This window comes from Clupea harengus, chromosome 23, assembly GCF_900700415.2.
Source record: "Clupea harengus chromosome 23, Ch_v2.0.2, whole genome shotgun sequence".
In the NCBI taxonomy this organism is placed as follows: domain Eukaryota; kingdom Metazoa; phylum Chordata; class Actinopteri; order Clupeiformes; family Clupeidae; genus Clupea; species Clupea harengus.
In genome coordinates this window covers 20,893,483-20,917,484 of record NC_045174.1, presented here as the reverse complement: position 1 = coordinate 20,917,484, position 24,002 = coordinate 20,893,483, and the positions used below count along the sequence as shown (strand labels likewise).

Sequence of the window (24,002 nt, the reverse complement as noted above, 5' to 3'; positions counted from 1 at the left end):
CTGTGGGGGAATAAAGCAGGAGACTCAGGAGTGAAGCATCTTTCTTCTTTTCTGGAGGATCCCAACTGTAAACTGGAGTCACTAAAGTGAGTATCACATGACCAAGCACTGATTTGCTATCAGTGAATTTGACAGTGATAGTGAACTGTCATCCTCTTCACATGTAAAGGGTTATTAATTCAGCAGTAAACTTCTTATCTCCTTTTCCATCTTTATTACACACACACTTACACACACTTACTCACTCTCACACACACACACACACACACACACACACACAAACACACACACACACACACACACACACACACTCAAACACACACACACACACACTTACCGAGATACACTTACTCAAACACATACTTGCAAACACACATATGAGGGATTTTAGGGGTGGATAGAAGATTTCTCTCCAAAGACTCAAGGCAAGGCTGCGGTACTGTAAATGTGAAGTTCATTAAAACAATCACTCTAAATTCAGAGGACAACACGGATTAGGATTTGGGCTGCAGGAGACTTCTAGTGGTAGTCTCATGTATTGTTGTTTCACTTACTGTACTGGGAAAGAAAAGTGTCTGCAACTGTACTTTAGTATACCACAGAAACATACTGTAGGTGAAGTATGAAATGTTTTGGTGGTGGTAGCGCATTTTGCACCAAAGGTGAACTGATGTTCTCTGGTGTGTGTCTGCAAAGCAGACTGTGTGTAGAATTTTGAAAAAGTGGACATGGTATTGTGTAAACATGATGAAAAATGAAAAACTGCAATGCAGCACTTCTTACCACACTCCCTTCCCATCTTTATCATACATACAAAACATTGACAGTAAAAAAATGTTTTATCTAAAAGGAAACAAAGAATATGTGTAATTTTTACTCTACTGTCTGTCATGCTAAACTAAAGTGAGTATCACAAGACTAAGTACTGACTGCTGACAGGGAATTTTCATGTTCCCTCTCACACACAGACATGCAACATACAGTATAATAAAGAGACACACACACATTTCACATCATTTTGAAACGAAAAAGCATTCACTTTATTTTACACACATACTTTACTTTGTACATTTATACCCCTTTCAGAAATATGGATGTGGTTTATTTTGATGTCTTACATGTCCAGCATGCACAGAACACATGAGGTAATAACTGCTTCCCTCTTTTTCCTCATGTGTGTCCCTCAGCTGTTCTAATAGAGTCTTTCCTTCTTTCTCTTTACAGCCTGAGACAGTGCAGTATTACAGATGAAGGCTTCAGATCTTTAGCATCAGCAGTGAGATCAAACCCATCAGCCCTCATAGAGCTTGGGCTGGAGGGGAATCAGCCTGGACCCTCAGTACTGCAGCTGTTCTCTGGACTTCAGAAAGATCCAAACTGTAAACATATCAAAATAATTATCTAGACTCTCATGAATCCATTCACATTTTGTTCCACATTAAATATTCCTCTACATTGTGTATACAACAAATAATTAAATCTGATATAAAAAATGATTTCTCTTTAGTTACTGGAATGATTACTGACATGAAGTTGAAGTCACTGCATATATGATATATAGTAGTTGTCCAACAGCTCCTTTCCACTGTACCTGTGTTTGTTTAGGAAGAAATTATGTTACTTCTATCTCTGTACTCCACTGGACTGTAAATATGTTTCCGTCTCCCTTGTATACTACTTGCATCCCGATACTATTTGAAGCAATATGTATGTTTTTTAAAGTAACAAAATAAATCATTAAAAGATTTTGCCAGTAGTGTTTTATAAAGAATGTTTTAATTAATATTCCCTTAATTATATTATTGATAATGTAATATCCTCACAACCACACAATGATTTGCTTAAACTTTTGTTTATTCACACACTGCCCACCAACATGGCATAGCCCATGGCTTAACTTCTTCTCAGCCTATTGTTTCTCTAACTCCGTGTCTACATTCCCTCCCCTCAGAGAAAAACTAGTAGAAGCTACACAAAAAGTTCCTTAAATTCTCCATGAAGCTCAACTACCTCACAATTCATTGAAAACATAATTTGACAAAGTGTGACTTGGCCACATCAAGCAACATGTATAGGGTCTCCAACACCCCTCCCCTACTCAGCTCTAATGGGACAGAAATGTCCCTCCCTTTGTCAATGGGGGTGGGCGTAAGCTTGGGACTACAAGCAGGATGAGTCACATGACACACGTGATAAACACTGCAACTCTAAATGATCGGGCAATGCAAACAAACTACCTAGGGCACTGCAAAAGGAAAAGTGAAGGCACTCCACTGCACTCTAAAATGATTGGGCACTACAAACTATTTAACTAGAGGGACCCCACCCTGGAACCTAGCCCAACCAGCACCCCCTTAACTTGGGACCCCCAATGGCTATGGAAATAAAGGAGGGGCAAGGGGACAAACACACCAGACAGACAACATGAAAGTTCAAAGAGTTGGGATCGACCAGCGAATCCCCACAAAGAAAAGAAAGAAAACCAAAAGACTGTCCATTAGTGGCTCCCCGTGATGCTGCTTCCCTCCGCTAGGCACGGTCCTGGTGACCTTAACTTAATCCCTTACGACAAATAGACCCCTGGTTTTGACCCTGTTTAAACTAACATGAAGTAAACTGTACTTTCGCTACCCACTGTGTCTGTTGTCGTGCTTTTGGGTTCCTATCTGTCTGTACCTGAAAACGTTACAATAATTAATTTAAAACACATTTTAACTTAACACACTTGTCCCTGATATTGACATGTGACCTAACCCATGGTGAGTATGGAGGGGGGTGGGTCTGTGATACCACTGTTGAGCCTTCTGGAGGTGTCATGGGCCTAATTCTATGAAACGCTGACGAAGGAAAGTCCCCATTTGACAACCCCAGTGAAATGCTCATCAGGGTATCTTTATTGTTGTTGTTGCTGTCATAGGTATAGTCAAGTATCGGTATGATGGTTGTACCGCACCCTATTGTTAGGTTGGGTTGTTGTGTATTAGTACTTGCACATGAGAGGGAGAAGATTGGCCGCTGTGGAATGTCCCCACTCCCCAAACCAGTAGCACTAGGAATTTAATTATATAACTATAACATAAACAAAAAATGAGTTAAAGGAAGAAGCGTATAAATAAACTAATGGAAGAAGAAACTAATGGATGAATAAACTAATGCATGGATAAAAATGTAAATAACTATTACAGGACACAATACTTCCACAGAGAGCTCTGCGTTCAGGAAGGTCCGAGGTGGGCATCTCTCAGGTCTCATAAGGGCCGAGGTGGGCATCTCTTAGGTCTCATAAGGGTGGAGGTGGGCATCTCTCAGGTCTCATGAGGGCGGAGGTGGGCATCTCTCAGGTCTCATAAGGGCAGAGGTGGGCATCTCTCAGGTCTCATGAGGGCGGAGGTGGGCATCTCTCAGGTCTCATCTTACACAGGTTGTGGCAGACTGACTGTGACCTGACTGTCAGGTGTGGCCTAGCTCTGGTGTGAGTCTGCTGTGCAGCCAGCTGCCATTTGGGTAGTCAGCTGAGCTCTTCACACAGACATCATCACACAAGCAATAAGCTCACTGTAAACAGGCACTAAGGATTTTAATAAACATTTTACACTCATCCTATGTCTCTCTTTGTTGTTGTTTGTTGTTGTTTTTCCACATGTATGAAGTCCACCATTCACTGTAACAACATTTACTGTAAGTGTGTTGAAGTGTAGTGAAATGATAGTCATTTACTGTAACTTCCACCCTGAAACTGTGTATTGTGTGTATATGTTTAGGTCTGTGCTTACATGTGTGTATCCATATGACTGTTTGGGGCCACGTTATTGAGTACAGATTAGGTGAAAAGACAGTCTTAGTCTTTTTTTACTCTAAGGCAGGAACCACGCATCTAAAGGACAGTTTTTACCCCGACAGCTACCAGAACATTAAACTCAGACATGCACTAAAACGGGAATGCAATGTGTAATATGAACACTTTAGTAATTTTATTCTACTGCAAGTCACTTATGCCATCCCAGTCACCTTATTCATATGTATCTATATATTTGCAGCGTACCTCAGGGGGAGTACTTGTACTCCATACCACTGCACTTGTTCTCATCTTTTTTAGTTATTGTATTTTTGTGTTGTGAAACCAACAGGAGCAGTGCTTCAAATTCGAGTTGTATGCAAATACAATGACAATAAAGGCTTTCAATTACCTTTCTGATCTCAAGGACTTACTATCTCTCCTTTTTACAATGCAGTTCACTTACCATAGGCCTGACAGATCACCTTGCACATTCCACTTGTAAATAGATGACCAGGGGGGTATTCCACGTACGTGGTTTAGTGACAAACCTGGATAAGTTAACTCAGAGTAAGTGGTAAACCTCTTAATAAATAAAATAAATAAATAAAAGAACCCCCCATTGGTTCATTCTCCTAGCAAAACAGCGTCAGAGGGCTCTTCTATTAGGAGGTTTACCACTTACTCTGAGTTAACTTATCCAGGTTTGTCACTAAACCACGTACAGGGAATACCCCCCAGGGTGGGGACTGGCACCAACACCAATCTAGTCACGATAAATCACTCTGAGTAGGAAGAGCCTGTTATCAAAAGCTGAGGAAGAGGAACGCTCGACTGTGGAGAAGGGCGCTATCTAGTGGATATTTCGTTGAGTGACCAGCCTATCCAGGCAACAGAAAGGCAAACATGCATTTTAGTCATTCTCCCAATTCTAAATGTTATCACCTCAAACTTATATTTGTCCTATCAACTGTACATCCTGTTCTTAGCTATGATTATACTAGTTTCTGTTTTCCGTTTACTGAGGGGGTAGTAATATACGCCACTACATACGACTGACAATTTACATTTGTATTTGTTCATAATAAGTACATTTCGGAAAAGATTAAATCAATATAAATGTCTCCCCTCAACAAATGGGTATCTGCATATGCCCTGCGTTTCGTCCACCAGCTAAGACATTTTACCAACCTGAGGATGGCGACGTGGCACGACTTTTGCTCATCAATCTTGTGAATTTACCATTCGGGGTAGTTATTATCTTTGTAGTTAGGCTTCATAGTAATGTTTCATGAATCTCTTCATTACTTGCAAATACTCCATTTTGTTTTTATACTAATAGGCCTAACGCTCCGATGAAAGGAGGGCTGTTTGTTTCCCATTTACAGAGCTGTGTGCGAACCACTGCAAACACTGGACGGACAGCTAAGACCACCAGTAGCAATTCAGTGTTTCACAATGTACGACATCTACAAACCTAGCTTAGCCTAGCAACTCACTAATAGGCTATCGGGCAAGTGTTTAAACTATCAAAATGTTACGTATACTTCCATGGATTTAATTTTTAAATGAAAAATGTGGTTTTTCCCAAACTGAATCAAAGAGAACAATGAACACTTATACTGTTCATTCTTTATTTTTCCCATTAAAACAAGTTCAACGTTAGAGAAGCTCTCAAGAGAAAAAAAATAAAATAAAAAAATACTACTGTATTTCAGAATTCCCCTCAAATATATCAATAATGGATAACAAAGATAGCAGACCCTCATGCCCATCTTATCGACCAGCACACCAGAAGCCAATTTTACACTAGTAGTCAATCTTCACTGGATTTGAACATAAGCAAAACATTTTACAGTAGCCTAATTAGGTTGACAAAGCCAGGTCTAAAAACATCTTGACCTTTTAAGGGGAGAAAAGAACAACAGCGTGTTGACAGACGCTCTACAGGTTGTTGTCGCTCCAATCCCGCAGTGCATGGTAGCAGTCTCCCTGCTGCTTGAAGTTGGCCCCGCTTTGGTCCTTCAGCCAGCCCTGGAACTCGTTGCGGTTCTCGTGCACGGTCAGGTACTTGCCAAAGACATCGGTGGCCTTGTGGTAGCCTTGCGACTGCAGCTGGCTGCCACGCGCGGGTCCTATCCCGGGAAGAGCGGTGACGGGCTTGCCCTTCATCGGTTCGGAGCAGAAGGACTGATGCTTCTTGGAAGTGGAAGACATCTTGCGTATTGGTAGTTTCAAGAGGGAAAGAGTAATTCAGACACGACCTGTGTGAAGATAGAGACATCCAACCATCAGTGGCCTTCCATTATTCAACATGCCAATTCAGAGGTGGTAATTTACATTCGTTGGTTTATGTCACACCACAACCTTTAAGGTTCATTAAACAGTTGGCCACTTGTGGGCCAATTTTATAGTCTTTAGGCAACAGTATCAGTAATAACATTAATACGCCTATATAATGGTAGCCTATGCCTAAATGCTAACATACAACACGGCACTTCTAGTACGTATAGTTTCTGCCTACCTTTCCTGAAGAGTTCAACGGTGTGACGGGAAGGATGCGTTTGGCGCGCGTCTTTTTATACTGGGTGAAGGCGCGCGATGAAATAGAGAAAACAACAGAACACTTTTCAATCGGGTGTCCAGGTTGGTAGAGATGCCTCCTTTTTTCATTGTGGTACGGTAAAAGGGTTAACATAAAACCAAGTAGGCTACTTGCATAAAACAAATCAACGCATACAATGTGCATTGTTGGCTACTTTAAACCTTACATTTAAAAGACTCCCCGAAGTCGCGAGTTCGAGTCCGGTGCGGGACTACTCGTGTACACAACGCAGGTCACACTGGGTTAGACAGCATGACCACTCACACAACACAATGTGGTCTTTAAGATGTGCCTTTATGAAAATGCATAATCCTAACTGGAGGAATTCTTATTAAAACCTGGCAACCCTAAATTAAGTTTCGGTTACGTTTCTCAGCTTCCAGATCATTCTGTGACCAAAGCCACCGGTGAGTATGGAGGGGGGTGGGTCTGTGATACCACTGCTTTTGTCACGACCTGACCAGACCTGATCTGTTGGTACTCTGCCTTATTTAAAGTGTATCTGATTTTTCTGTCAAAATTCAACATCTTTCCATCTACAATTATCACAATTTAGTCCGGTTTTGAACTGAAAGTTAACTGTTTTGAACAGAGTATCTAAATTTTGGCAAAAAATTGCTGCAGTTGCAGAGTTTTGCTGGCGGTGAACATTGACTGAGTCAAGTATCCATGAATTTCGGAAGCAATGGAAAAGTATCCACAGTTTAGTTCACATAGTGTAGGCCTACTGATATGCTGAATGTGTGACCAGCCCATCCAGGCAACAGACAGGCTGCATCTTTTAAGGCAAACATGCTTTTTTTTTTACTAGCGTTAGTCATTATACCAATTCTGAATTGTATGACGTCAAACTAATATTTGTCGTATCAAATGTACATTCTGTTGTATACCCTGTCCCTAACTATGCTTAGACTAGTTTCTGTTTTCTGAGGGAGGTACGGCACTACATAGGACTGCCAATTTACATTTGTATTGGTTCATAATAAGTAAATTTCGGAAACGATTTATCAGTATAAATGTCTCCCCTCAACAATTGGGTATCTCCATATGGCCTGCGTTTCGTGCACCAGCTAAGACCTTTTACCAACCTGAGGACGGCGACGTGGCACGAGTTTTGCTCATCAATCTTGTGAATGTACCATTCGGGGTACAGTTATAACCATTGTAGTTAGACTTTATAGTAATGTTTGATTAATCTCTTCATTACTTAAAAGCAAATAACCCATTTTGTTTTTGTACAAATAGGCCTTAGCGTCCGGCCACACGTTCCGATGAGGGCTGTTTGTTTCCAACTTACAGAGCCGTGTGCAAACACCGGAGGTTTTTTTTCCCACCGCAAACGCTGACCGCGAGTAGCAATTCAGTGTTTCATAATGTACGGCATTTTCAAACCTAGCAACTCACTCATAGGCTATCGGGCAAGTGTTTAAACTATTAAAATGTTTCGTATACTTCCATGGATTTCATTTTTAAATTATTTAATGTGGCTTTTCCGAACTGAATCACAGAGAACAATGAACACTTATATTGTTAATTATTTATTTATTCCCATTTAACAAGTTCAGCGTTTGAGAAGCTCTCAAGAAAAAACTTAATTTTAGATTTCACCTCAAAGATATCAAAGATGGATAACAAAGATAGCAGACCCTCATACATTTTACAGTAGCCTAATTAGTATGACAAAGCCAGGTCTAAAAACATCTTGACCTTTTATGGGAGAAAAGAACAACAGCGTATTGACGGACGCTCTACAGGTTGTTGTCGGTCCAACCCCGCACTCCATTGTAGCAGTCTCCCTGCTGCTTGAAGTTGGCTCCGCTTTGGTCCTTCAGCCAGCCCTGGAACTCGTTGCGGTTCTCGTGCATGGTCAGGTACTTGCCATAGACATCGGTGGCCTTGTGGTAGCCTTGGGACTGCAGCTGGCTGCCGCGCGCGGGTCCAATCCCGGGAAGAGCGGTTACGGGCTTGCCCTTCATCGGTTCGGAGCAGAAGGACTGATGCTTCTTTGAAGTGTTAGACATCTTGCGTATTGGTAGTTTCAAAATAGAAAGAGTTATTCAGACACGTCCTGTGGGAAGATAAATACACCCAACCGTCAATTACCTACCACTATTCAATATGCCAATTCAGAGGGGCAGTAGTTTTCTTTCGTTAGTTTATTTCACGTCACACTACACCATTTTTATTCTTACGGTATTAAACAGATGGCTGCTTGTGGGCCAATTTTATAGCCTGTAGGCAACAGTTTCAAAAATATAATGAATAAGCCTATATCATGGTAGTCTATGCTTAAATGCTAACATACAACGGCAGTGTCTATTTAGCATATACCGCCTACCTTTCTCGAGGAGTTCCACGGTTGCAATAGAAACATGGCTTTGGCGCGCTCGGTTTTATACTGGGTGAAGGCGCGCGAAGAAATAGAGAAAAAAAAACACTTTTCAATCAGGTGACCAGGTTGGTAGAGATTCCTCCTTTTTTCATCGTGGTTGGGTAACCGGTGCCTTTGGCGCGCGTTGTTTTATACTGGGTAAAGGCGCGCAAAGAAATAGAGAAAAAAGAACACTTTTCAATCGGGTGTTCAGGTTGGTGGAGGTTCCTCCTTTTTTCATCGTGGTAGGGTAAGAAAACATAAAAACAACTATCTGCATAAAAGAAATAAACACATACAATGTGCATTGTTGGTTACTTTAAACCTTACTTTACATTTTTACATTTAAAAGACTCCCATGCCCGAGGTTGCGAGTTTGAGTCCGGTGCGGGACTACTCGTGTACACAACGCAGGTCACACTGGGTTAGACAGCATGACCACTCACACAACACAGCGTGGTCTATAAGATGTGCCTTTATGAAAATGCATAATCCTAACTGGAGGAATTCTCATTAAAACCTGGCAATCCTGAATTAAGTTTCGGTTACGTTTCTCAGCTTCCACATCATTCTGTGAACCAAAGCTGACAATGTATTGGCATTGACCAGCTTGTAAGGGCTACCCCCTGTGTTAACATGCATTTTTTTTGCCCATTTATTTGCCTAAAATTTAAATAACCTAAATATGCGAGTGTAATTCCAGACACGAGCCTATGTCTGAAAATGCCATTGACATTAACTACAGTTGTACAGTTGTAGTTAATGTCAGACATAGGCTACGGTCTCTGGAATTACACTCGCATATTTAGGTTATTTAAATTTTAGGCAAATAAATGGGCAAAAAATGCATGTTAAGCCGTGTATGTAGGCCTATAATTGTCACGAATTCCCCTGAATTCTAGTTTGTTTTCATCTGGTTTTGCTTTCATGTCTCATCACCATCTCCAGTCATTTCAGATCCGGCCACTCCCACATGCCTGGCAATCTCCTCATCTCTCTCACCTGGTATTCCCCACCCATCTCTTCACCTGCAGCTCATCTCCTCATTAGTGTCTTTGTATTTATACCTGCCCACTTTCACTTGTTCCCCGCCAGATTGTCTTGTGTGTTTTGCCAAGCTATCCCGCGTTTGTGTCCTTGCTATTGCCTGATTACCCTGTTTTGACCCTGTTTGCCTGTACACTGGATTTTGATTACCCTGCCTGCCCCTCTTTGGATATGTCTGCTTGATTGATTGATCTCCTGGCTCTGACCCTGCTTGCCTGTCCATTGGATTCTGAATACCCTGCCTGCTCCTTGTCGTATTGTTTGTTTACCTGACGGATTTCCTGGTTTTGACCCTGTTTGAACTAACACGAAGTAAACTGTACTTTCGCTACCCACTGTGTCTGTTGTCGTGCTTTTGGGTTCCTATCTGTCTGTACCTGAAAATGTTACAATAATTCATTTTAAACACATTTTAACTTAACACACTTGTCCCTGATATTGACATGTGTCCTAAAACCATGGTGAGTATGGAGTGGGGTGGGTCTGTGATACCACTGTTGAGCCTTCTGGAGGTGTCATGGGCCTAATTTGATGAAACGCTGACGAAGGAAAGTCCCCATTTGACAACCCCAGTGAAATGCTCATCAGGGTATCTTTATTGTTGTTGTTGCTGTCGTAGGTATAGTTAAGTATCGGTATGATGGTTGTACCGCACCCTATTGTTAGGTTGGGTTGTTGTGTTTTAGTACTTGCACATGAGAGGAAGAGGATTGGCCACTGTGGAATGTCCCCACTCCCGAAACCAGTAGCACTAGGAATTTAATTATATAACTATAACATAAACAAAAAATGAGTTAAAGGAAGAAGCGTATAAATAAACTAATGGAAGAAGAAACTAATGGATGAATAAACTAATGCATGGATACAAATGTAAATAACTATTACAGGACACAACAGTTCCACAGAGAGCTCTGCGTTCAGGAAGGCCCGAGGTGGGCATCTCTCAGGTCTCATAAGGGCAGAGGTGGTTATCTCTCAGGTCTCATAAGGGTGGAGGTGGGCATCTCTCAGGTCTCATAAGGGCCAAGGTGGGCATCTCTCAGGTCTCATAGGGGCCGAGGTGGGCATCTCTCAGGTCTCATGGGGCGGAGGTGGGCATGTTTCAGGTCTCATAAGGGCTGAGGTGGGCATCTCTCAGGTCTCATAAGGGTGGAGGTGGGCATCTCTCAGGTCTCATAAGGGCCGATGTGGGCATCTCTCAGGTCTCATAAGGGCGGAGGTGGGCATCTCTCAGGTCTCATCTTACACAGGTTGTGGCAGACTGACTGTGACCTGACTGTCAGGTGTGGCCTAGCTCTGGTGTGAGTCTGCTGTGCAGCCAGCTGCCATTTGGTTAATCAGCTGAGCTCTTCACACAGGCATCATCACACAAGCAATAAGCTCACTGTAAACAGGCACTAAGGATTTTAATAAGCATTTCACACTCATCCTATGTATCTTGGTTGTTGTTGTTTGTTTTCGCCATGAACACATGTATTTAGTCCACCATTCACTTTAACAACATTGAAGTGTAGTGTAGTGAAATGAGTCATTTAACTTCCACCCTGAAACTGTGTATCATGTGTGCATGTGTAGGTCTATGCTTACAGGTGTGTATCCATATGACTGTTTGGGACCACGTTATTGAGTACAGATTAGGTGAAAAGACAGTCTTGGGTCCTTAATTTTTTCCCGCTAGGGCAAGGACCACGCGGCTAAAGGACAGTTTTTCCGCAACAGCTATCAGAACATTGAACTCAGACATGCACTTAATCGGAAATTCAATGTGCAATATAAACACTTTAGTCACTTTATTATACTGCAAGTCACTTATGCAATCCCAGTCACCTTATTCATGTGTATCTATATATTTGCAATGTACCTCAAGGGGAGTACTTGTACTCCATACCACTGCACTTGTTCTCATCTTTTTAGTTATTGTATTTTTGTGTTGTGAAATGTTGTCCCTCGTGGCACCAACAGCAGCGCTTCAAGTTCAGTTGTATGCAAATAAAATGACAATAAAGGCTTTCAATTTTCTTACTGATCTCAAGGACTTATTAGCTCTCCTTTTTACAATGCAGTTCACTTACCATTGGCCTGACAGATCACCTCGCACATTCCACTTGTAAATATATGACCAGGGTGGGGACTGGCACCAACAGCACTGTAGTCATGATAAATCACTCTGAGTAGGAAGAGCCCGTTATCAAAAGCCGAGGTAGAGGAATGCTCGACTGTGGAGAAGGGCGCCATCTAGTGGATGTTTCGTTGAGTGACCAGCCCATCCAGGCAACAGACAGGCTGCATCTTTTAAGGCAAACATGCTTTTTTTTTTACTAGCGTTAGTCATTATACCAATTCTGAATTGTATCACGTCAAACTAATATTTGTCGTATCAAATGTACATTCTGTTGTATATCATGTCCTTAACTATGATTACACTAGTTTGTTTTCTGAGAGGGGTAGTAATATGAGCCACTACATAGGACTGCCAATTTACATTTGTATTTGTTCATAATAAGTACATCTTGGAAACGATTTATCAGTATAAATGTCTCCCCTCAACAATTAGGTATCTCCATATGGCCTATGTTTCGTCCACCAGCAAAGACCTTTTACCAACCTGAGGACGGCGACGTGGCACGAGTTTTGCTCATCAATCTTGTGAATTTACCATTCGGGGTACAGTTATAACCATTGTAGTTAGACTTTATAGTAATGTTTGATTAATCTCTTCATTTCTTAAAAGCAAATAACCCATTTTGTTTTTGTACAAATAGGCCTTAGCGTCCGGCCACACGTTCCGATGAGGGCTGTTTGTTTCCAACTTACAGAGCCGTGTGAAAATACCGGAGGTTTTTTTTTTCCTCCGCACACGCTGGACGGACAGCTAAGACCGCGAGTAGCAATTCAGTGTTTCATAATGTACGGCTTTTCCAAAACTGAATCACAGAGAACAATGAACTGTTAATTATTTATTTATTCCCATTAAACAAGTTCAGCGTTTGAGAAGCTCTCAAGGACACTTCATTTTAGACTTCACCTCAATGATATCAAAGATGGATAACAAAGATAGCAGACAATCATACATTTTACAGTAGCTTAATTAGTATGACAAAGCCAAGTCTAAAAACATCTTGACCTTTTATGGGGAGAAAAGAACAACAGCGTGTTGACGGACGCTCTACAGGTTGTTGTCGGTCCAACCCCGCACTCCATTGTAGCAGTCTCCCTGCTGCTTGAAGTTGGCTCCGCTATGGTCCTTCAGCCAGCCCTGGAACTCGTTGCGGTTCTCGTGCATGGTCAGGTACTTGCCATAGACATCGGTGGCCTTGTGGTAGCCTTGGGACTGCAGCTGGCTGCCACGCGCGGGTCCAATCCCAGGAAGAGCGGTGACGGGCTTGCCCTTCATCGGTTCGGAGCAGAAGGACTGATGCTTCTTTGAAGTGTTAGACATCTTGCGTATTGGTAGTTTCAAAATAGAAAGAGTTATTCAGACACGTCCTGTGGGAAGATAAAGACACACAACCGTCAATTACCTACCACTATTGGTATTCAGAGGGGCAGTAGTTTTCTTTCGTTAGTTTATTTCACGTCACACTACACCATTTTTATTCTTACGATATTAAACAGATGGCTGCTTGTGGGCCAATTTTATAGCCTGTAGGCAACAGTTTCAAAAATATAATGAATAAGCCTATATCATGGTAGTCTATGCTTAAATGCTAACATACAACGGCAGTGTCTATTTAGCATATATTGCTTACCTTTCTCGAAGAGTTCCACGGTTGCAATAGAAACATGGCTTTGTCGCGCTCGGTTTTATACTGGGTGAAGGCGCGCGAAGAAATAGAGAAAAAAAACACTTTTCAATCAGGTGACCAGGTTGGTAGAGATTCCTCCTTTTTTCATCGTGGTTGGGTAACCGGTGCCTTTGGCGCGCGTTGTTTTATACTGGGTAAAGGCGCGCAAAGAAATAGAGAAAAAAAGAACACTTTTCAATCGGGTGTTCAGGTTGGTGGAGGTTCCTCCTTTTTTCATCGTGGTAGGGTAAGAGGGGTAACATAAAAACAACTACCTGCATAAAAGAAATAAACACATACAATGTGCATTGTTGGTTACTTTAAACCTTACTTTACATTTTTACATTTAAAAGACTCCCCGAGGTTGCGAGTTTGAGTCCGGTGCGGGACTACTCGTCTACACAACGCAGGTCACACTGGGTTAGACAGCATGACCACTCACACAACACAGTGTGGTCTTTAAGATGTGCCTTTATGAAAATGCTTAATCCTAACTGGAGGAATTCTCATTAAAACCTGGCAATCCTGAATTAAGTTTCGGTTACGTTTCTCAGCTTCCACATCATTCTGTGAACCAAAGCTGACAATGTATTGGCATTGACCAGCTTGTAAGGGCTACCCCCTGTGTTAACATTCATTTTTTTGCCCATTTATTTGCCTAAAATTTAAATAACCGAAATATGCGAGTGTAATTCCAGAGACCGTAGCCTATGTCTGAAAACGCCATTGACATTAACTACAGTTCATTCGGTAGGAAAACGCCATTGACATTAACTACAGTTCATTCGGTAGCAATGAACTGTAGTTAATGTCAATGGCATTTTCAGACATAGGCTACGGTCTCTGGAATTACACTCGCATATTTAGGTTATTTAAATTTTAGGCAAATAAATGGGCAAAAAATGCATGTTAAGCCGTGTATGTAGGCCTATAATTGTCACGAATTCCCCTGAATTCTAGTTTGTTTTCATCTGGTTTTGCTTTCATGTCTCATCACCATCTCCAGTCATTTCAGATCCGGCCACTCCCACATGACTGGCAATCTCCTCATCTCTCTCACCTGGTATTCCCCGCCCATCTCTTCACCTGCAGCTCATCTCCTCATTAGTGTCTTTGTATTTATACCTGTCCACTTTCACTTGTTCCCTGCCAGATTGTCTTGTGTGTTTTGCCAAGCTATCCCGCGTTTGTGTCCTTGCTATTGCCTGATTACCCTGTTTTGACCCTGTTTGCCTGTACACTGGATTTTGATTACCCTGCCTGCCCCTCTTTGGATATGTCTGCTTGATTGATTGATCTCCTGGCTCTGACCCTGCTTGCCTGTCCATTGGATTCTGAATACCCTGCCTGCTCCTTGTCGTATTGTTTGTTTACCTGACGGATTTCCTGGTTTTGACCCTGTTTGAACTAACACGAAGTAAACTGTACTTTCGCTACCCACTGTGTCTGTTGTCGTGCTTTTGGGTTCCTATCTGTCTGTACCTGAAAATGTTACAATAATTCATTTTAAACACATTTTAACTTAACACACTTGTCCCTGATATTTACATGTGTCCTAAAACCATGGTGAGTATGGAGTGGGGTGGGTCTGTGATACCACTGTTGAGCCTTCTGGAGGTGTCATGGGCCTAATTCGATGAAACGCTGACGAAGGAAAGTCCCCATTTGACAACCCCAGTGAAATGCTCATCAGGGTATCTTTATTGTTGTTGTTGCTGTCGTAGGTATAGTTAAGTATCGGTATGATGGTTGTACCGCACCCTATTGTTAGGTTGGGTTGTTGTGTTTTAGTACTTGCACATGAGAGGAAGAGGATTGGCCACTGTGGAATGTCCCCACTCCCGAAACCAGTAGCACTAGGAATTTAATTATATAACTATAACATAAACAAAAAATGAGTTAAAGGAAGAAGCGTATAAATAAACTAATGGAAGAAGAAACTAATGGATGAATAAACTAATGCATGGATACAAATGTAAATAACTATTACAGGACACAACAGTTCCACAGAGAGCTCTGCGTTCAGGAAGGCCCGAGGTGGGCATCTCTCAGGTCTCATAAGGGCAGAGGTGGGCATCTCTTAGGTCTCATAAGGGCTGAGGTGGGTATCTCTCAGGTCTCATAAGGGCAGAGGTGGGCATCTCTCAGGTCTCATAAGGGTGGAGGTGGGCATCTCTCAGGTCTCATAAGGGCCAAGGTGGGCATCTCTCAGGTCTCATAGGGGCCGAGGTGGGCATCTCTCAGGTCTCATGGGGCGGAGGTGGGCATGTTTCAGGTCTCATAAGGGCTGAGGTGGGCATCTCTCAGGTCTCATAAGGGTGGAGGTGGGCATCTCTCAGGTCTCATAAGGGCCGATGTGGGCATCTCTCAGGTCTCATAAGGGCGGAGGTGGGCATCTCTCAGGTCTCATCTTACACAGGTTGTGGCAGACTGACTGTGACCTGACTGTCAGGTGTGGCCTAGCTCTGGTGTGAGTCTGCTGTGCAGCCAGCTGCCATTTGGGTAGTCAGCTGAGCTCTTCACACAGGCATCATCACACAAGCAATAAGCTCACTGTAAACAGGCACTAAGGATTTTAATAAGCATTTCACACTCATTCTATGTCTCTCTTGGTTGTTCTTCCCCACATGTATTACAGTTTTTCTCGATTGCTTACACACATTTAGCGAATCATGGGTCAACTTAATCTAATGCTCACATCTTCTTTGCACAACAAGAGTCTTCTCTGGCGAATGGGTTAACTATTTCTCATTGCTTTCACCCAAATTTCTTTGAGTTTTAACACACTTTTCAAAACAGTTAACATGTCAACATTGCAGACACTTAGTAGCAGCCTACTGAAACTGCTCTCTTTATTCTAAATATCGTCAGCACCTGTGTGAACTCTCTGTGCACAACTAATCAAGTAGTTCTCAGTGGTGGAGGAAGTACTGAAGTTTAGTACTTCAGTAAAAGTACAAGTACCCAGGAAAATAAAAGTAAAAGTAAAAGTACTACATCAACAATCCTACTTAAGTAAAAGTAAAAAGTACTTAGTTTTAAATTTACTTTAAGTATTAAAAGTAAAAGTACTCACGCAATGGGTTGTCTCTCAATGTCTAGGCTGTGCCATTTTGATAAAGAAATAGCTACTGGTAATAAATGCCTCTACAGATGTCACTACTAGTAATAATTATAAGCAACAACATTTGTTAATTAGAAAGGTTGGTGTACTTATTGTGCCTACCGTCTGTAATACTGTTCGCACTCTATCTTACAATTCTGCGGATGACAAGTTATCTACCAGGGATTATTTGCAAAGTTAATGCCATTAAGCCAAACCAATAAAGACACCATGTGATATCTTTAAATATTTTATTTCATTGTAAACGTGGAAAAAAGGGAAACATGGAACATGAAAAACAAATGTAATTGTAAAACTGGACAGAACAAGGCACGCTAGCTTGACATAGCTAACCTACCAGCTATATCTTACCACTACGTTAAATATATAATGTAATGTATGTCAACATGCATTTCGCTAGATAACATTATAATATCATGTCAGTAAACGAATGAAATACATACATCAATATTCAAGTGTCAGGGACATTAACTTAGCATAGCAATCACTCTGCTTACCTCGATATGCTACTTTAAATTTGAGGGCGAATTATTGAAGGCTAGCAACTCCTTTTTTTGAGGGAGACAGGAAACGCATTGAAACCTCCAGGAGTCATTCTTGGGGCCTTTGAACTCGAACATATATTTTAAATAGGGCCAAGGGTGGCTCATATCAGAGGGCTCAGTTCAGGCCGACTCTGGATCCATGTTGAATAGGCAGTAGTCAGGCTGTCTGTTGAATGTTCAGGTATAACAGGCAAAGCTACCGCTAGTGCTGCTGCCAAACACGCACTCTGATATCATTGGAGTTGATAGAGCCACCTGATTGGTTTAAACTTCCAAAACAGCAACGCAATCCATAGTTTTGTGTAGGCAACATTTCGGCGAAACTGTGTTCATAAAATGTAACGAGTAACAACACATATTGTAGAAATGTAGCGGAGTAAAAGTATAGATAATAGCTAAAAAATGTAATGGAGTAAAAGTAAAAAGTATGCACTATTATTTTTACTTAAGTAAAGTACAGATACGTAAAAATGTACTTAAGTACAGTAACGAAGTAAAAATACTTCGTTACATTCCACCACTGGTGGTTCTCAACCTCTAAAAGAGGTCAATAGATTGAAGTTGATGCCAAGCATGGCCGCCACCAACAACCTCAGCAAGGACTAGGACAAGAACAACAAAGAGGCCGTGGTAGAGGTAGAGTGCCCCTGTCCGGGGACGTGGCGTTCGTGTCAGATGCTCTAATGAAATTAGGGCAACAGTCATTGATCACGTAGTCAATCATGACCTCTCTATGAGAGAGGCTGGCCAAAGGGTTCAGCCAAACCTGAGCCGTCGTACTGTGGCATCAATTGTTTGTACGTTCAGCAATGACAATGACACTTTGCTGGCCTTTACAGTCAATTTACTGTACTGTGTTTCACTGTATTTGCACTCTTGGCAACAACCATTTTCTATACTTTTGTAAAGTGTGTTGCCACAATACAATGTAGTACTGTAGTTTCACTAAAATAATTTACAACATATACGGTAGAATTCTGATTACTGTATATTTACAGTATTTACACCCTATTGCACTATTTTTACAGAATCAACACAGTGACCCACACTGGTGGCAGGGGGAGAATGTTCACTGCAGAACAGATTTTACCTTTTTACTGTATATTGATTTGACATATAATGTGGGAAAATGACAATATGATAAATATTTTTCTATCAGAATCTTTGCCATTTTGTACACAGTAGAATAAATGTAAAATCAATGGTGTTGACAGGTCCTTGATTAACATATCTTTTATAGTATTTAGCAAAACAAAAACTACAATATTTTACTGTATACCAATTTTCAGATTTCAAATACTTTCTGACTGTATATTCCCTAAGTAAGAGTGCACAGTACAAAACCCAAATTGTAGTATGTTGTCAGTGGTAAAATAGTCAATACTGTGAGGTTAGTTAGTTAGGCCATTGATGAATGGTTTCCACCCTCGTCCTGAGCCATCCTCTCCAGCTGTTTCCACGTCAGACCCTTCTTGAATTCCTTCTCTGTGCTCCTTCTCCAGGTGTTTTTGGGTCGTCCTCTAACCCGTTTGCCTTGTGGGTTCCATGTCAGTGCCTGTTTTGTTATTGCTGTTGTGTTTCTTCGTAGTGTGTCCAATCCAGCACCATTTTCTCCTTAACAGCTGTATATCTACTGTTTCTTGTAAGTCTACCATTCACTGTAACAACATAAGTGTATTGTAGTGTAGTGTAGTGAAATGACAGTAATTTAATGTCCACACTGAAACTATGTATTGTGTGTATACGTGTAGGTCTGTGCTTACAGGTGTGTATCCATATGACTGTTTGGGTCACGTTATTGAGTACAGATTAGGTGAAAAGACAGTCTCAGGCCCTTCTTTTTTCCTCTAGGGCAAGGACCACGCGTCTAAAGGAAGTTTTTTTCCCCGGAAGCTACCAGAACATTTAAACTTACACATGCACTAAAACGGGAATTCAATGTGCAATATTAACACTTAAGTCACTTTATTCTATACTGCAAGTCATTTTGCCATCCCAGTCACCTTATTCATTTGCAATGTACCTCAGGGGGAGTACTTGTACTGCAAACCACTGCACTTGTTCTCATCTTTTTTGAAATGCTGTCCCTCGTGGCACCAACAAGAGCAGGGCTTCAAATTCAGTGGTATGCGAATACAATCTTTAAAAGTCTTTAAACTATTTACATTTTCGTTTACTTCATCTGACTTTTTCAAACGATGTAATATGGTTATTTCCTAACTCAAATCACAGAGACCAATGAACACTTCTGTTAATTATTTATTTTCTTCTTAATAAACAAGTTTAACTTTTGAGAAGCTCTGAAGCAAAGGCTTTATTTAAGGCTTCCCCTCAAAGATATCAAAAGATGGAAAACAAAGATACCAGACCCTCATGCCCATACACCAACAGCAAACCCGAACAAGCCCGTTTTGGTTATATTCAATCGTCACAGCGTTTGAACATAGGCTACTGTAAAATATATTGCTTAACTAGGTTGACAAAGCGAGGTCAAAAAAAAAAAAAAAAAAAAAAAACGTTTTGACCTTTTAAGGGAGAAAAGAACAGCGTGTTGACGGACGCGCTACAGGTTGTTGTCGCTCCAATCCCGCATTGCCTTGTAGCAGTCTCCCTGCTGCTTGGCGTTGGCTCCGCTTTGGTCCTTCAGCCAGTCCTGGAACTCGTTGCGGTTCTCGTTCACAGTCAGGTAATGGCCAAAGACATCGGTGGCCTTGTGGTAGCCTTGCGACTGCAGCTGGCTGGCACACCCGGGTCCTATCCCGGGAAGCGCGGTGACGGGCTTGCCCTTCATCGGTTCGGAGCAGAAGGACTGATGCTTCTTGGAAGTGGAAGACATCTTGCGTATTGGTAGTTTCAAGAAGTTTTTCAGACACGTCCTGTGGGAAGATAGACATCCAACCATCAGTGACCTACCATTATTTAACATGCCAATTCAGAGGGGCAGTAGTTTTCTTTCGTTGGATTATGTCACGTCACACACAACCTTTTTGTTCTTAAGGCATTAAACGGTTGGCCGCTTGTGGGCCAATTTTATAGCCTGTAGGCAACCGTATCAATAATATAATTAATACGCCTATATAATGGTAGCCTATGCCTAAATGCTAACGTACAAAACGGCACTTCTTATACCTATATGTAAAGGGGCTATAAACCAGCCTAATTGCTGCCCCCTGCAGGTTACCTTATTTTGACAAAATTACCTGGGCACTGAATCAAGTCACACACACCAAGGTTCTCTTTGTATTATATTTTCTATAAGCACCTTAGGGACAGAGCAGTGGCCCAAACACACATCACATCCATGTAAAGTGCTATGTGCGGATTAATACATAGTTAGATAAATAACATGCAGAAGATGGGCTTATACACAAGGACAGGTGGATATATAAATTAGCAAGGGTGTAGGTTTGCATATGGTCCATAGGGACTAGTCACGACCAAAGTTTGGGAAAGACACAACTTTCCCCACCAATATTTTGTTATTTTAAATTGCCTGTTATAAAAAAATATTTTGCACAATATATTTGCAAACTCATTCGTATTATTATCTATACTATGTTTGTCGCCCAGAAGAGTGAAAAAGAAAATGTCCAAGTTTCCCAATGCGCCCTCGAGCCTGCGAGACAAGATGCTTTCATTTAATTGGCTGAAGAGGCTCACGTTCTAATCACTATTAAAAGCTACTAAATACGCCAGGAAATAATAAAGCCTCATTAGTATTTCGTTTGGTCTCAGCATTGATATTTGACCCTTTTGTGCTTTGTAGATAGGAAAATGCCACCAAAAAAAAGAAAGTTCACCACCCAGAGTGTAAGTAGCCATCATAGGTCGTTGTTAGTTAACGAGTAGGCTATCTACCCACACAGTGCAAACTTGCTAGCCTAACAACACCACCCATTCTACAATGGAAACCTGTTTTGAAAGTTGTTAGTGTAGAGCATGTAACGTTTGCTTGTATTAAATATATCTCTGGCGTCTGCAATCTTTCGACCAGTGTGTTAGCAGCAGCTGGTCTTGTTGAAGCCAGAAGGATAAAGCTAACCTGCCCACATAATGGGATCATGCTAGTTTAGCCTAGTACCAGCAGGCTAGCAACTCAAGTGACATTAACTGGTGATAAGTAGGCCTATATGATCCCTTTAATAGTAATAAGGCTATGTCTGGTCGAGAGATTACAGGGAACAATATCAGCAGTCAACTAAGCATGGTTCGTGTCTGTATTAAATTGATGAATTACTGTGCAGGAAAAACAGCAGCCTGACACTACAGATGTAGAGCAGAGTGATGATGAATCAGCATCAGGGGGTTCAGGTGAGACGTTGAATTGTCCATTTTGGTAAAGATTGCATTAAATTGCTGTTTTTTAAGGGATGTTTAGACAATGTTACCCATGAATGTTATCATTCACACTGGCTATTTTGAGAATAAATGTTATACTTGTAGGTAGTAAAAAGGTGTTATATATTGGGCTGCCCAAATGTATGCATTATATAATTCATTAATACATTATTTCATTGCTCAGAAATGCTCTGTAGCTGCATCCAGTACAGATGTAGGCCTAGTATAAAGCCTGAACCAATTACCTACATATTAAAAAAATACTTTCCAAACAAACAAATGCATTGGATGTACTTTTCATTAGGTAATTTTGTTCGTTAAAGCATTATTTTGAAATGCATTCAGAAACTCCTGCAATCCAGTGCAGATGTAGTGCAGGTTGAGGAGGCAGCAGCTGGACCATCAGGGCTTCAGGTGAGGTCTTACTCATGTTTGGGATATCCAAACAAGGACAACAAAAAGTGATGCTAATACAAGTTTGCCTGTTCAACATAATATAAACTAAGTTTTTATTTTATTTTTTATATATATGGCGGGAGGGGGTAGGGGGGGCGCTGCCGGGCAGTGTCCCTACCAATGCTGAGACCAAACCTACACCCTTGTAAATTAGCAATAAACACAGCAAATTCATAGGTGTTTCAGATGGGCAAAGTACAAATCAGATAAAATACGTTAAATTCATCCCAATCATAAGTTCAGTGATAAAACAATCATCAAGAGCCAGGAGGCACTCACAGCAACCCATAAGCAAGGCAATCAAAGGCTAAGTATATCACCTCCTATTCCTCTGTACAGACAAGGACCTTCGCACAGAATATGAGCTTGCTCTTCTTCCTGCTCACACATGCGCCCTCACACACACACAAAGAAACCCGCCGGGGAACCCAATTCCCCGGAAAACACCAAGACATTGGGTGCACCAGAGTAAGCCAACGCACTAGTTCCAATCTAAACAGCAGATGCGCACACAATTAGTAATGCGACGGGTAAACAGCACTCACCCACGTCCTGGCACGGCAGCCCTCGGCTTGGAGCTCAGCAGTATTTCCTGTCCTCCCGTTTCACCACAAGCAATCCCATTATATTCCCCATTAACAATTTATTGATGTAACACAGGAGTGTTGCGACGTCTAGACCGGTGGGCGGGCTGGACCCCGCCCCCCATCGTCTTGCACTCGAACCACCCGCTTACATCTATTCTAGCATCTACTTCCTACCTTTCCCGAAGAGTTCAACGGTTTTAAGAGAAAGATGCTTTTGGCGCGCGTCGTTTTATACTGGGTGAAGGCGCGCGAAGAAATAGAGAAAACAACGAAACACTTTTCAATCGGGTGTCCTGGTTGGTATAGATTCCTCCTTTTTCCTTCGTGGTAGGGTAAAAGGGGTAACATAAAAACCAAGTACCTGCATAAAACAAATCAACGCATACAATGTGCATTGTTGGCTACTTCAAACCTTACCTTACATTTTTACATTTAAAAGACTCCCCGAGGTTGCGAGTTCGAGTCCGGTGCGGGACTGTGCTCGTCTACACAACGCAGGTCACACTGGGTTAGACAGCATGACAACTCACAACACAATGTGGTCTATAAGATGTGCCTTTATGAAAATCCATAGTCCTAACTGAAGGAATTCTCATTAAGAGCTGGCATCCCTGAATTAAGTTTTGGTTACGTTTCTCAGCTTCCACATCATTCGGTGACCAAAACTGACAATTTATTGGCATTTACCAGCTTGTAAGGGGGTAGGAATTAACTGTTGTTAACGTCAATGGCGTTTTCAAATCAATGGGTATAAAATGCATGTTAAGCTGTTTATTTAGGCATATAATGTATTGTAAACAAATGTTTACTTAACACACTTGTCCCTGATATTGACATGTGTCCGACCTTACCCATGGTGAGTATGGAGGGGGTTGGGTCTCATAAGGGCGGAGGTGGGCATCTTTCAGGTCTCATAAGGGCGGAGGTGGGCATCTCTCAGCTCTCATAAGGGCCAAGGTGGGCATCTCTCAGGTCTCATCTTACACAGGTTGTGGCAGACTGACTGTGACCTGACTGTCAGGTGTGGCCTAGCTCTGGTGTGAGTCTGCTGTGCAGCCAGCTGCCATTTGGGTAGTCAGCTGAGCTCTTCACACAGGCATCATCACACAAGCAATGATTTCACCGTAAATGTGCACTAAGGATTTTAATAAACATTTTACACTCATCCTGTCCACCATTAACTGTAACAACATTTAAGCGTATTGAAGTGTAGTGTAGTGAAATGATAGTCATTTAACTTCCACCCTGAAACTGTGTATCGTGTGTATATGTGTAGGTCTGTGCTTACACAGGTGTGTATCCATATGACTGTTTGGGGTCACGTTATGGGCCTTATTCTATCAGCGTCACAATAGCCTGTCGTGGCCAT

The 24,002-nt window shown here is 41.7% G+C and overlaps 4 protein-coding genes, 1 long non-coding RNA gene and 1 pseudogene across 5 annotated transcripts; 2 read left to right on the top strand and 4 right to left on the bottom strand.

Annotated features, from left to right (window-relative positions):
- Window positions 1–24,002, top strand: part of LOC105897392 — a 233,822-nt pseudogene that overhangs the window by 158,589 nt on the left and 51,231 nt on the right.
- LOC116218669 lies at window positions 51–1,756 on the top strand. The gene is made up of 2 exons (XR_004162968.2): window positions 51–86; window positions 1,225–1,756. It is a non-coding gene; the product is annotated as an uncharacterized LOC116218669 (long non-coding RNA).
- Window positions 5,373–6,436, bottom strand: LOC116218665 (barrier-to-autointegration factor-like). The gene is made up of 2 exons (XM_042703275.1): window positions 6,300–6,436; window positions 5,373–6,039 (listed from the first exon to the last, which is right to left on the bottom strand). Exon 2 carries the CDS (start codon window positions 5,990–5,992, stop codon window positions 5,720–5,722), a length of 273 nt encoding a protein of 90 aa, XP_042559209.1. The 5' UTR covers window positions 5,993–6,039; window positions 6,300–6,436; the 3' UTR covers window positions 5,373–5,719.
- LOC116218662 (barrier-to-autointegration factor-like) lies at window positions 7,906–8,834 on the bottom strand. The gene is made up of 2 exons (XM_031561052.2): window positions 8,719–8,834; window positions 7,906–8,448 (listed from the first exon to the last, which is right to left on the bottom strand). The coding sequence occupies exon 2, from the start codon at window positions 8,399–8,401 to the stop codon at window positions 8,129–8,131; it is 273 nt and encodes a 90-aa protein (XP_031416912.1). The 5' UTR covers window positions 8,402–8,448; window positions 8,719–8,834; the 3' UTR covers window positions 7,906–8,128.
- On the bottom strand, window positions 12,743–13,605 carry LOC116218664 (barrier-to-autointegration factor-like). The gene is made up of 2 exons (XM_042703276.1): window positions 13,548–13,605; window positions 12,743–13,284 (listed from the first exon to the last, which is right to left on the bottom strand). The coding sequence occupies exon 2, from the start codon at window positions 13,235–13,237 to the stop codon at window positions 12,965–12,967; it is 273 nt and encodes a 90-aa protein (XP_042559210.1). The 5' UTR covers window positions 13,238–13,284; window positions 13,548–13,605; the 3' UTR covers window positions 12,743–12,964.
- Window positions 19,496–22,694, bottom strand: LOC105909510 (barrier-to-autointegration factor-like). The gene is made up of 2 exons (XM_042703272.1): window positions 22,592–22,694; window positions 19,496–20,128 (listed from the first exon to the last, which is right to left on the bottom strand). Exon 2 carries the CDS (start codon window positions 20,086–20,088, stop codon window positions 19,816–19,818), a length of 273 nt encoding a protein of 90 aa, XP_042559206.1. The 5' UTR covers window positions 20,089–20,128; window positions 22,592–22,694; the 3' UTR covers window positions 19,496–19,815.